Source organism: Aythya marila (genome assembly GCF_965140915.1).
Source record: "Aythya marila genome assembly, chromosome: 1".
NCBI classification, from domain to species: domain Eukaryota; kingdom Metazoa; phylum Chordata; class Aves; order Anseriformes; family Anatidae; genus Aythya; species Aythya marila.
This window is the reverse complement of record NC_139042.1, coordinates 143,615,040-143,628,910: the sequence shown is the minus strand read 5'-3', so window position 1 is coordinate 143,628,910 and position 13,871 is coordinate 143,615,040. Positions and strand designations below refer to the sequence as shown.

General features: G+C 49.7%; 1 protein-coding gene across 1 annotated transcript in view; it reads right to left on the bottom strand.

The window, feature by feature from the left end:
• Positions 1-8,574: 8,574 nt before the first annotated feature.
• Positions 8,575-13,871, bottom strand: part of LOC309878138 (sodium- and chloride-dependent betaine transporter-like) — a 32,060-nt gene continuing 26,763 nt past the window's right edge. Inside the window, exons 13-15 of the mRNA XM_082760338.1 lie at positions 12,912-13,012; positions 11,681-11,851; positions 8,575-9,773 (exon numbers count right to left, since the gene is read on the bottom strand). Of these exons, the coding sequence (XP_082616464.1) occupies positions 9,630-9,773; positions 11,681-11,851; positions 12,912-13,012 (416 nt within the window). The 3' untranslated portion in view covers positions 8,575-9,629. The remainder of the gene's footprint in view (positions 9,774-11,680; positions 11,852-12,911; positions 13,013-13,871) is intronic.

Below are 13,871 nucleotides of genomic sequence, written 5' to 3'. Positions count from 1 at the left end.
ACTGCTGAAATAGGAGCTTGTGAGAGGCACCAGACTGCCTGTCATCACTCACCCGTCTCCAGAGACTGTTACCCACACCGTGGCACAGCGTGGCACAACTGGATAGCAGCATACACATCTCCCCAGCCTCTCAAGTCTCAAGTCTTAATCCTTACTTTCTGAAATCTTACATTATTTTCTTCTCCTTTGATTATCATTACTTCCCCCTTGCCCTGTTCAAGCCCTGCTTAGCTAACTAGTAAGAGGTGAGGTGTTTGTAAACACATGCAGCCTTATCAAGCAAAGAACAGCAAGGTGGCCAGATGCTCCCTGTGCGTGTGTGAATGCAGAGCTCCCTCTTCCCCTGCCCTTGCTGCTGTGCACCCAAGGCACATGGCTACTGCCTCTGATTTCTACCCAGGCAAGGGCCACGACCCTTCATGGTCAGGAAAACATGTCACCAAACCCCTCCTGCCACACACCCAGGTGTCATGGTTTAACCCGGCCGGCAGCTAAACACCACACAGCCGTTCGCTCCCCCTCCTCCCTCCCTCTCTGGGACAGGGGAGAGAAATGGAAAGTGAAGCCCGTGAGTTGAGATAAAGACAGTTTAATAAGACAGGAGAATAATAATAACAGTAACAATAATAATAATAATAACAATAATAATAATACAATGATGATAATAGTACTACTACTACTAATGTGTACAAACAAGTGATGCACAATGCAATTGCTCACCACCCGCTGACCGATGCCCAGCCTAACCCTGAGGAGTCCGGCCCCCCTCCCCCGGCTAGCCACCCCTATGTATTGTTTAGCCTGACGTCAGATGCTATGGAATACCCCTTTGGCTAGTTTGGGTCACCTGTCCTGGGTCTGTCCCCTCCCAGCTCTTACTGCACCCCCAGCCTGCCCGTTGGCAGGACAGAGTAAGAAGCTGAGACGTCCTTGGCTTGGTGGAAGCACTGCTCTGCAACAATTAAACCATCGGGGTGTTATCAGCACTCTTCTCATCCTAAGCCAAAACAGAGCATTCTACCAGCTACTAGGAAGAAAATTAACTCTGTCCTAACTGAAACCAGGACATCTATCCACCCCTTATTCCATACCATTTATGCCATGCTCAGGTTACACTCTTTTCCAGACATTCTAATCAGTCACCATTTTCATCTAGGGTATATAGTAGTCATGGTAGTGATGACATACAGTAATAATATTCTATAGTAATTAACATGATACAATTCAATTCATGGGCTATTCTCACCTAGTATTAAATCCCCTTGAGGTACACCCCGGACCTCTCCGTTCTTTTGCATCACCCACCAAGTGTATCCAGGTCCCTGAGCAAAAGCAATTCCACGAATGGGCTTGCCTTTTCCTGAGGCAGGAGTAGCCCAGACTGTTTTACCCAGCATATTTCTTACATGCACTACAGGAACTTTATCCCCATCTGCAGTACGTAACAGGTTGGATTGGGCAGGTCCAGCTCGGTTGGCAGATCCCCTAGTATTGACTAACCAGGTGGCCTTTGCCAAATGCGTATCCCAATTTTTGAATGTCCCAGCGCCCATTGCTTTCAATGTAGTCTTTCACAGTCCTTTGTATCGTTCAACTTTCCCGGAGGCTGGTGCATGATAGGGGGGATGTGATACACCCACTCAATACCATGCTCTTTGGCCCAAGTGTCTATAAGGTTGTTTCGGAAATGAGTCCCATTGTCTGACTCTATTCTTTCTGGGGTGCCATGTTGCCTTGGACTTGCTTTTCAAGGCCCAGAATAGTGTTCGGGGCGGTGGCATGAGGCACAGGATATGTTTCCAGCCATCCGGTGCTTGCTTCCACCATTGGAAGTACATGGCGCTTGCCGTTGCGAGTTTGAGGGAGTGTGATGTAATCAATCTGCCAGGCCTCTCCATATTTATATTTCAGCCATCATCCTCCATACCAAAGAGGCTTTGACCGTTTGGCTTGCTTGATTGCAGCATATGTTTCACAGTCATGAATAACCTGTGCTACAGCGTCCATGGTCAGGTCCACCCCTTGATCACGAGCCCATCTGTACGTTGCATCTCTACCTTGATGGCCTTATGCTGCCAATCCAGGTCCACCTGAGCTACTTCAATCTTAGCAGCCTGATCCACCTGCTGGTTGTTTTGATGTTCTTCAGTAGCCCGATTCTTGGGCACATGAGCATCTACGTGGCGTACCTTTACAGCCAGGTTTCTCCACCCGAGCAGCAATATCTTGCCACAATGCAGCAGCCCAAATGGGTTTGCCCCTGCACTGCCAGTTGTTTTGCTTCCATTGCTGTAACCATCCCCACAGGGCATTTGCTACCATCCGTGAATCAGTGTAGAGATAGAGAACTGGCCATTTTTCTCCTTCAGCAATGTCTAAAGCCAGCTGAATGGCCTTCACTTCTGCAAACTGACTCGATTCACCTTCTCCCTCAGCAGCTTCTGCAACTCGTCGTGTAGGACTCCATACAGCAGCCTTCCATCTCCGATGCTTCCCCACAATACGACAGGACCCATCAGTGAACGGGGCATATTTCTTCTCATTCTCTGGTAACTGGTTGTACAGTGGGGCTTCTTCAGCACGACCCACCTCCTCCTCGGATGATATCCCAAAGTATTTGCCTTCTGGCCAGTCCATAATCACTTCCAAGATTCCTGGGCGACTGGGGTTTCCTATGTGAGCCCGCTGAGTAATCAGTGCAACCCACTTGCTCCATCTAGCATCGGTTGCATGATGTGTAGAGGAGACCCTTCCTCTGAACATCCAGCCTAGTACTGGCAATCGGGGTGCTAGGAGGAGCTGCGCTTCAGTACCGACCACCTCTGAAGCAGATCGAACTCCTTCATATGCTGCCAATATCTCCTTTTCAGTTGGAGTATAGCGGGCCTCAGATCCTCTGTATCCCCGACTCCAAAACCCCAGGGGCCGACCTCGAGTTTCCCCAGGTTCTTTCTGCCACAGGCTCCAGGTGGGGCCGTTCTCCCCGGCTGCAGTGTAGAGCACATTCTTTACACCTGGTCCTGTTCGAACTGGCCCAAGGGCTACTGCATGGACTATTTCCTGCTTGATTTGTTCAAAGGCTTGTCGTTGCTCAGGGCCCCATTCAAACTCATTCTTCTTACGGGTTACTTGGTAGAGCGGGTTTCCAATCAGACTGTAATTTGGGATGTGCATTCTCCAAAACCCCACAACACCTAGGTAAGTCTGTGTTTCTTTTTTGCTAGTTGGTGGAGACATAGCTGTTATTTTGTTGATCACATCCATTGGGATTTGACGACGTCCATCTTGCCATTTTATTCCTAAAAACTGGATCTCTCGTGCAGGTCCTTTGACTTTATTTTGTTTTATGGCAAAACCGGCTTTCAGAAGGATTTGGACTATTTTCTTTCCTTTCTCAAAAACTTCCTCTGCTGTGTTAGGGGAACCCAGCAGAGGGGAACCCTTGCTGAGAGTCTGTCAATCCCATCCAAAGGGTCTGGATGGAAGTCCCAGTCCTGGGAATTCTGAAATTTCTTCAGTGGGAACAGCAGCTCCTCCCCTGACTGTTAAAGCACGCTGCCTCCTGACAGGGCTGGGACGCTGCTATCAGATTATACACAACCAACAGAGGAACCAGTGCAAACCCGCTACGTCACCCCCCTCACCTCTATGAAAAGCGTATTTAAGAATAATCACAATATACTCTCCCTTTACAACCATCACAATCTTCACAAACTTGCCTTACATCAAAAAGAGAAAAAATTCCCCACACCAACAATATTGAGTAGCAAATTAGAAAGCAGGTCTTCTTTATCAACAGCGCCGGGGATGTGGGGGATAATGCCAGGACGCCCCTGGCTCCCAGGGGCAGATCCAGGCCGCGGGCCGCCCTCCTGGCCTGGACCCCAGCCTGGCAGACATTGCTCCTGTCAGCGTGGAGCAGCCATCTCACCTCAGCACTTCCTCACCACAGGCAGGTGCCCTCTGTCAGCGCTGCCATCAGGGGCACCCCCAGACCCTTGTGATGCCACCACAGAGTCACCGTCACCCTGTGACCTCACAAAGGGTGGCAGGCTATAAGAGCCCCGAGCGTCGCGCCTGAGTCCAGTCCGGCTGCTGGTACTCGAGATTTCGAGGTGCCATTGCTGGAAGGAGAGAGGCGGAGGTGTAGCTGGAAGCTCACGCGAAGCCCTTTTTGTTGCACACGATCCATCGAACTCCTTCGGTAAGGTTATCAAATATCTATACGGATATGTACCTCCTCTGTCCTAAGTGTAGTCTTGTGAAGCAGAACCTATCATGAGCATATTTGCCACTCCAGTAGCAATGTTTGTAATCCATACTAAGAATGTTCACTGCTACAGTACTGTAGACAACCTGGGTGAACCTAGCAAGCTAATGTATAGTTGCTGATAGACTATTTTCTGCCTGGTTCTGTCTGTAGTGGTCCTGCTGGTGGAACGCGACACGTCGAGGTCCAGCCAGCGACACGAGAGGAGGCCCTGAGGTCCCGTCAGTGACCATCAAGGGAGGTGCTGAGGACCGCAGGCTGCTGAGAAGCGCCTGGCACCAGGAGAGATCCCAGGGGACGACCATCCCCACGCCAGGGCGGCTGCAAGCAGCATGAACCGGTCCCAGCAGGAGCAGCCAGAGGAGGCCCCCGGGGACGAGACGTGCCCCATCTGCCTGGGCCAGATGACCGACCCGGCTCGCGTCGCACCGTGCAGGCACTCCTTCTGCCGGGAGTGCATCCACGTCTGGGCTGCCGGCAGACTCCGCTGCCCAATGTGCCGCGGGCCCATCGTGGCCATCGTGCGCGTGGTGCCGCCCGCCCAGCGGGACGCCTTATCCCGCTGGCTCCGCAGAAGATCGGAGCACAATGCGGAGCTGGGGCGGCGGCAGCGCCAGAGGAACCCCTCCAGATATCGGTCCCGCAGCGTCTCGCCCAGGCGCCCGGAGCGCAGCCCCGCCATGGAGCGACAACTTCGCCGAAGCTTTTCTTGGCACTCGGGGGACGATGGGCGCGGACTGCTACGGTCCCGCGAGGACGACAACATCGGGGACATGCGCTGGATTCAAAGGGCCCAGCTGGAGGAACCGGGGTCTGGCGACCACGCGGGCCGCGACGCCAGGCCCGAGGACTGAGAGGGGCCTCACCTGGGGACGGGCTGGGGGTGGCAGCCACAATTACCCCAGTATTAAATTGACTTTTCCACCCCACAAAGCCTCTGTCTGCACTTATTCCCGCATTGGTTAGGGGAAGGGGGGGTGAACGCAGCCCCCTCTGGCTGCCCGCTGCCTGTGCCACACATTGTTTCGGGTGGGGATGTCTGCTCTTGATGGGGAACGGCTGCAGGTGGCGGGTCCCCAAGGGACACGTGGGGATGAGAAGTCATTTGGCAGCCTGTTCCAGTGCTCTGGCACCCTGGGCCACCAGCTGGGCCACCTTTTGGGAGGGAGAAGCCCTCATACCCTCTCGACCATACTCAGTGTCTTCATAGGAACCAACCTCTCACCAACCCTCGTGTCCTTCCTGCACAATGGTGTGTCATCCTCAGCCTTCACCGAGACACAAGACTGCAAGGTCTTGCTAGCACATTCCTCACCCACAAGAACTGGCATGTTACTCCAGGCTCCTTTCTGGTGCCCTCAGTTCCACTCCTGCCCCCTCCATACCTAGTTAAAAGCTCTGTCCATGAACCCTGCCAACTGCCATCCTAAAACCCTTTTCTGCCAGTGAAAAGACCTATTCCTGTCTGTTGTCAGCAGGCTTGGTCCCATCTAAATTGACTCAAGGTCAAAACAAAAAACAAAACAAAACAGAACCCTGCCCGTTACACCAGGCTCGGAGCCAATTATTAACCCGCTGGCTCATCATGTCCACTCCCTCATTATTTCCTATAACTGGAGGCATAGAGGAGAACACGACTTGTGCTCCCGAACCCTTGACCAGTCTCCCCAAGGCTCTGAAGTCCTTCTTCATAGTCCTGAGAGGAGTTCTTCCTATTTCATCACTGCCTACCTGAAACTACAAAAGAGGACAATAATGCGATGATACTTGCAGGTGTGCTATGTAACTGTACCCAATCTGAATAAACTCTTCAGGTGAGCAGCTGTATCCTGCACGGTGTCAGGTCCGAACTGGTGTAGTGGGTTTATGTGGCAAGGTTTTGGTAGCAGGGGGCCATAGGGGTGGTTTCTGTGAGAAGAATCTAGAAGCTGCCTCATGTTAGTTTATAGCCCCGCTGCTGTCCATAGCTGAGCCAATAAGCTATGTTGTTTGAGGTTTTATGAGAGCAGATTTAAGACGGGGGAAAAAAAACGCTGCACCACACAGCAGCTGGGAGAGTGAGAGGAGTGAGGAACAGCCTTGCAGGTGCCAAGGTCAGTGAAGAAGGAGGGGGAGAGGTGCTCCAGGCGCTGGAGCAGAAGTCCCCTGTGGCCTGTGGTGAGGACCATGGTGAAGCAGGCCCCTGCAGCCCATTGGTCCCACACAGAGCAGATCTCCACACTCTAGCCCATGGAGGAGACCACAGTGAAGCAGGTGGACCTGCACTGACAGAGGTTGTGGCCTGTGGAGGACCCCTGCTGGAGCCAGAGCCCCTGGACCAGAGCTGCAGCCCATGGAGAGGAGACCACGCAGGAGCAGGGGGCCTGGCAGGAGCTGCTGCCCGTCTATGACTCAGGTTGGAGCAGTTTTCTCCTGAGGGATGGACCCTGTGGTACGGACCCATATCTGGAGCAGTTCTTGAAGAGCTGCTGCCTGTGGGCAGCCCATGCCAGATCAGTTCATCAAGGACTGAATCCTGTGGGAGGGACCCCACAGCACAGGGGACGAGAGTGACTGAGAAGAAGTGGCAGAGAAGAAGCGCTACAGACTGACCACAATCCCCATTCCCCCGTTCCCCTGCACTGCTCAGGGGAAGGAGGTGGAAGAAGGTGGATGGGAGGGGAAGGTGCTTTTTGTTTCTTTCCTTTGTTTCTCGCTTCTCTAGCTTGTTAGTAATAAATAATAAAACTTACTATCTCCCTATGCTGTCTGTTTTGCCTGTCACGATAATTACTGTGCAATCTCCTCGTCCTTATCTCAACCCTTGAGCCCTTTTCATTGTATTTTCTCCCTGTTCCTCTTTGAGGAGGGGGAGTGAGAGAGCGGTTTTGGTGGAGCTCAGCTGCCCACCTGAGTATAACCACCACTGTGATTAGTTTCTATCTAGGATTATTGCAGTATTATCAGGCTACCTCAGGAAAAGTGGACGCATCACCACCTCTCTGGCAGCAAGACACTATCTTCCACCTTAAAGGCATGGCAAGAGGAGCCAAAGGGTTAAACATCCTACCGAGGGTTGTACGAGAAGCCCATGTTAATACCTAAGACTGAACCTGGTTGGCAAGACCCAGTCCTGCTATTTAAATTTATGTTGCTTAAAGAAGAGAAGGCTGATATCTTCCTCAAGACCAATACTGACATGTTGCTGGTGGTTACCACCAAAACCAGACCCCTGTGAACAACCCTCCTGTTGGGTGGTGGATGGAGGGCAAGCACCCTCAAGACCCATGGGGCTGGTGGCTTTGCCAGACGATCAGGCTGGGCCCCCATGGCACCACCATGTGCCTTGGGCTTGCAGTGGTGGTGACCACCAGTTTTTGCTCCGGCTGCAGGTAGGGACCTGCTGCAGGGTGGCTCACCCCACCAAACTGTGAGCAGCACTGCTGGAAGGGAGGGGGAAAACGTCAAAATGCTTACCGTAGGGCATGGCTGCAAGCCTGTGGATTTTAAGCTCTTCCCAGGACTATTACAGCAAAGTGACATTTAGCTCTTAAAAAATAAAATAAAGTAAATGGTGCCTTATGTGGTGCTGCGCTCCTTTGTAGCGAACAAGAAAGAGGTTTGCCAGCTATCTCTACCTTCTACAGCAAATCGTCTCCAATCAAATGATAACATCCTAGAGAGGTAAAAAATTTGATACTTGACTTTCAGTGTTCATTTCACTGATGGTTTTTAGTTTTTTATAGGAAAGGAAATTAAATGGGGAAAAAATTGCCCTATGCTAATTCACCAGTTAAACTCACAGAAGAGTGCAAAAGATAAGGTTCCCATAGCAATTGGAAAAGGTACTGCGCGGCACAGATGAGGCCTGATTTTCCCACTTACTTTTAGTGCTGGCAGTTTATCTCCACACAGCATGGGGACAAGCAATTACTTGGAAGGTGGAACAAGAGAAAGGAGCCTGTGGCACCCGTGATTCTCTTTAATGGCAATTCTCCTGCAAGGTGCGATACGGCACTATTGCAAGACAGCTCCACATGACCGTGCATGCCCTGGATTACAGTAAGGCTCCCAGGGAGATCCTGCTGCTGGCTTTTCCTCTGGTTTTAACCGTGAAATCCTGATAGGCATTCAGGTGGGTTTTGGCACCAAGCGTTAGGGCCACGCGTGTGATGTCCCAGCCTCTGCAGGACAGGGCTGTGTGGCACCGCACCGAACGCTGCATCCCTGTGAAATCTCTCCCATTCACGACCACCCGTGCAATGAGACACCGTTATTTCAACACAATCTGCTGCCAATGAACCCATTTATTTATTAATTATCCCTTTATCTTGCCTGAGTTTATGACTGTTGTGCCCAATTTTGCCTGCCTTTTCCCCTGAGTGGTCACCAGTAGAGCCGAGACAGCACAATCCTTCTCCCACCCTCGCCCCAAAGCTGCTCTGCAGCGCAGAATCAGGCCCATCAACTCCTTCAATTAATTCCTCTATAAGATGCCCCAGCAGTGCAGTTAAATTTGTGGGCGTGCAGTCCCTGGGGTCTCATTTCTCTCTGTTGTGCTGCAGCTCATTTTTAACCAAACTGCTCTGAGACTTTGCCTTCGCTCCATGATTTTTCTGAGAGAACTAAGACTCAGCTGTTTCACTCTCAGGTGCATGTTCACTGGGCCATGTGGGTTTGACTGAGAGCACATCCCCTGGATAGCTATCCCTCATCCCCTTCCCACCCTGCACCTGCCATGAGATCCATCATCAGTAACTGTGGTTGCATCCAGCGCCCTGTCACTTGTCCCTTTCAGCAAGAGCCGAGGCTGTAACTGCTCACACTGCAGCCTCCTTTCATCATTGCCTGTGATACATTACTGGCTCCCTCTCCCTCCTATGTAGGTGACCTAGCAATACACTTTCCTTTGTCATCCTCACGCTTCTTATGTACTTCTGAGCCCACTCACTTATTTCCTGTGCTAACGCCCCATCGTTTTGTGCCTTTGCATCCCTAACTTTGCTCCTGCACACCTTTATTCTCTGCTCTCTCTCACCACTGTGGTTTCCTTTCCTCCTCCCAACATCATTGCTTCATTTTTTTTTCTTTTCTTTTCTTTCCTTTTTTTTTTTTTGTTAACATATTACTTTTTTTTACATTTATTTCCGCCCCAGCCAGTGTCAGTACTGGAGGACACCTCTGACAAAAGCGTGTTGCTCCCTGCCCAGCTGCCAGCAGGGAGAGTTGTCCGTGGGGTGTCCTGAAGCTGGAAGGAGAGATGTCCCTGGTGTCTCAGACGTGAAGGAGAGAAGGGAAGAGCCCAGGAGAGAAAAGAAACTACTTCAGGAAGGAGAGAGAGCGAATCAATCCGGAGCACGAAGCCGACATCCCCGGTGCCTCAGAAGTGCGTTTCTCTCTCTGTGATGCTGAGCACCTCCCGGACTGGAGGGGACTGCTCCTTGCGCTCCAGTTCGGGCAGACACGCTGTGTGCTTCTTCACCTGTGGCAGGTCCTCTGCTGGGGAAATCAGCTGCACGAGCCGCTGCGGAGGGGAAGTCTCTGTTAATTGAGCTGATAAACAAAGTGACACCAAACAGTGATCTGCAACCACTGCTGGGGGCAAAGGCATCCGGAGAGCTAATGCATGCAGCTCCCACTCCTCTCCTGCTGCATGGCCATGGATGGGGGAGGAAGGAGGGAAGGCTTTCTTTAGCTGCTTGCAGCAAAAAATATTCCACCCCTGGGCTCAGACCCATCCTGTGGACTGACACCTGACATACAGGGCCTCACAGATGTACTTGTTGGCAGAAAGGTGCTAGTTATTACCCCACAGACATTTTTCTATGGCCACAGGGAAAAAAAAAAAAAAAAGAAAAGAAAGAAAAGAAAAGAAAAGAAAAGAAAAGAAAAGAAAAGAAAAGAAAAGAAAAGAAAAGAAAAGAAAAGAAAAGAAAAGAAAAGAAAAGAAAAGAAAAGAAAAGAAAGAGTAAAGCCCAATATTGTTTCCCTATGCCGAGTAGCCCTGCTTCCCTTTGAGTTTGGTGGGGGCTGGGATATGATGTCCCTGCTGAGTACCCACAGCCACAGCTACTTGTCCCTTCGTGAGCTGTTCAGGCCACGGTACTCTCCTTCCTTGCAAAGCACATCAAAAGGAGAGCAGGCAACTCATCCATGACCCATTTGATTAATTTCAGTGCTTCCACTCACTGTGAAGTGCCTGCCAGGATTCAGGATTTCAGTCATTTATTCAGAAGTATTTGCCCCATGATTTATGAAACCAGCCTTGGCCTGGAGCTACTCTATCAGCAGCTCATTGCAAGTTTTCAGTGCTTGGGACTTGAGCTGTCTTAATCAGACACATTAAGAAACAACATTTGTGTTTCTTGATCAGTCAAGTGTAACAAGGGGAATCAGTTTGTTGCAGCAACTGATCATAATTACCAATTAAATGCTTGCTTTCAGTGAAAGGTTTGCAGTATTCAGTTAACAGGAACCGTACCTGGAAGCAGCTGTATCGGGAAATTAATTCAATACATTTGTGGGGCGTGACTGGAAAAATGGAACAGGTATATTTTGAGAAAACTTGTTTACAAAACAGGAGCAAATATTCTGGGAGGTGTCATGCAGTTGGCTTTGATTCTCCCCTGAATCAGCCCGAGCTTGGCAGCTGATTCCTTCGTGCATGCCTCAAGCACATCCTCGAAAGTTTCTTCATAATAATGTAACTGAAAAGTCCCTAGAAATTACAGCTAATATAATTCAAACCAGGGCAAATAGAAAAACCCTCAGTCTGAAATTGGCCAAATCAATTCCTTGGATGTGCTGTAACATAAGCATTAGCACCACTTACAGCTGCATTTCAGCCCAAAGGCTCAAAGCACTTTGCAACAGGTGAGAAATATTACCTATTTAGCGAGCAGGACATTTGGGCAATTACTTCACAGACATCTCCACGTCCTTATACAGACATGTAAAAGTTCTGAGCTGTGGGGAGTCAGACATGGTGCCAGCCACGACTTCTAGACAGTCTTCCTAGCATGAGGCCAAGGGGTCTACAGTGAAAGAGAGCAGGCTTGGCCATGGCATAGGGCAGACCTCTACAGATCTGTGAGCATCTCCTCTTCAATAGCCCGTGTGCAATTTCTTCAGAGAAAATAACACAGCTCTTGCCCAGCACTAAAAGGGGAGCAGGGGAAGGGATGAGAAGTAAAGGCAAAACAGATCCTGGTTTTGTACCAGGCATGCACTAGTGTGAGTCTGTAAAGGAAGAGGACCCTCCAAGAGAGACCCTCCAAGCCCCACAAGTTGCCAGCAATAGCTATAGGACACTCTGGGGAAAAGCCACCTTCTCCGTGGAGAAATGTGCTAAGTGCATCTTCCCTGGTGCCCTTGCCATGCGCCATCATGGGGAAGCAGCAGCAATTCACCCAGCGACCACCATCTCAGTACCTGCTTCAGAGGTCCCTTGGTTCTCAGGAGGATGAAGATGGCATAGAGAGGAATGCAGACCATGGAGGAGAGTGCCATCATCCAGCCCAGCACGTAGCCCCAGGTTGGGTACACGTAGGTGTTGTTGTACTTCAGGGGTGTGTACTTGATGAGGGAGAACAGGAAGACAGCCTGAGGAGCAGAGAACAGACATAGCCCAAGGATAGGGAACACAGCCAGACAGCAGTCTGGTCACCCTACAAGTGCCAGGTGGCAATAAGTGTGCTGCCTTGCATGACCTGGCACAGACATTGCTAGCTGCAGCAAGGCAGGGCTTGGTGCCTGCTGACTGCACGTGGGGTCAGCTCACAGCCAGGTCCAGGCCTCTCTGCAGTGCAAAGCCTTCAGGCTCCCTGTGTGCAACCTATGCGAGGCTGGCAGCAACTCTGAGTCCATGAACACTGAGACAGCATATTAGTCATATCAAGGTCAGGAATTGTTGTTGTCCACCTCAGAAGCCCTCCAGAAGTACTGTGTGGGCCCAGATTGATACCTCTAGGGGGTCTCTGGCCACAGAGCTCTCAGATTATTTGGGCTGGATCAGGCTTGCTTTGAAGATTCCCCCAATATTCAACTCCTCGTGGAGTCCAAGGACAAGGGACCAGAAATATTTTGTAATCCGTGGGTATATGTCTTGTCTATGTTCCCACTGAGGTCAAAGAAAGCAGCTCACAAGATCAAGCACAGGAGCAGAATTTGCCTCAGAAAACATGTAAACACCGGTGGAGCAAAACTGGACATAAAACAGGCAAGAACTTGTCTGACTTAGGGTTTCCTTGATTTTAAAACACAGTTGTCACAGAAGTTTTCAAAGATATTTAATAATATGGAAAGCAAATGGCCATAAAAACACATTTCTGAGTCATTGGAGGTCACAGGAACACAGGCTGAAGTGAGTATTTCAGAATAGGGTAATACTCACCAGCTTTTTATTCAAAATTTGACCAAACCTCTTCAAACTTTGAGTGTGCATTTTCTTTTGCCTGCGCAGTAAACAAATGGCTCTTCAGGCTTAATTAATTTTCCAGGCAAAAGATAAAGCTTTACAAAGGAAACAAGTTGCCACCTCAGCTATGGATAAGCTTGTGCTTCTCCATAGTGGTTTGATAAAATTACACAGCACCTTGAAAACAAACAGAGAATGCAGGGACCCAGAATAACATGTCGTGTTGTGGTACTTGCACATACTCACCAAGCACAAGCCCGGGGTGATGACCAGCCAGCATATCTTGATCAGGGGCCACGGCCGGAAACCAATCATGTCCTCAATGTTGTCGTAGAAGCGGTTGGCTCCTTCACCACCGGCCAGCATGGAGACAAAGTCAGAGGTGAGGAGGTGAGATCATTGCTCTTCCCTTCAATCACTACTCGCTTCAGATCCCAACCTTCTCTGTCCTCAGTATCTCTTCCTGGCAAAACACATAGCTCTCCTAGTGAAATAACAGTTGACAAGCTTTGCTGGCATCCAGAAAGCCCATCTGTGGCTAAATGCAGAGGGAAGTTTTTAACTTCAGCCATAACTTTTTGGAAAGCTTTGAGTTATACTGTGGGTGTCTGATCTCTTATTTCTCTCCTTAGCTTCACTCGCTAGATTACGTTGTCCATAATAGTTCACCCAACTGAACCTTTGGATGCAACATAGAGGAATATACCTCTAAAGATCATCTAAAAGTCCTTCAACTGATAATACCCTGTCCATTAACTCTTCCCAACCCAAAGCATAAATTGAATATGTATGCAATAGTATGCAGAGGAAAAAACACAATGCAAATGGATTTCAGCAGACCTTGTAGGCTAGGATGTCTTCAAGGTGTAAGATCCTTACATTGGCCAAAAAGAGAAGCAAAAGGAAGAAGAATCAAAAAGTCATTCATAAGATGCCCTATCATCTTCCTAACTACTAGAAGTACTACGTGAGACAGCCTTAGATTAAATAGGGTAACAATATGAGACAAAATGCTCGAGCTAACCTCTCCAGAGAAAGGGTTACCACTTAAGTATCTCTGGGATGAAATAACATTTATCTTACTGATGTTTTATCACAGTGCTTAGCTGATAAAGAAAGGCTTCTGCCTTTAGGGTTGTTTGAACTCATGGCCATGCCACATTTCCCACATACAAGTGTGGTGAGACCATGCTTCTTTGCATCTTG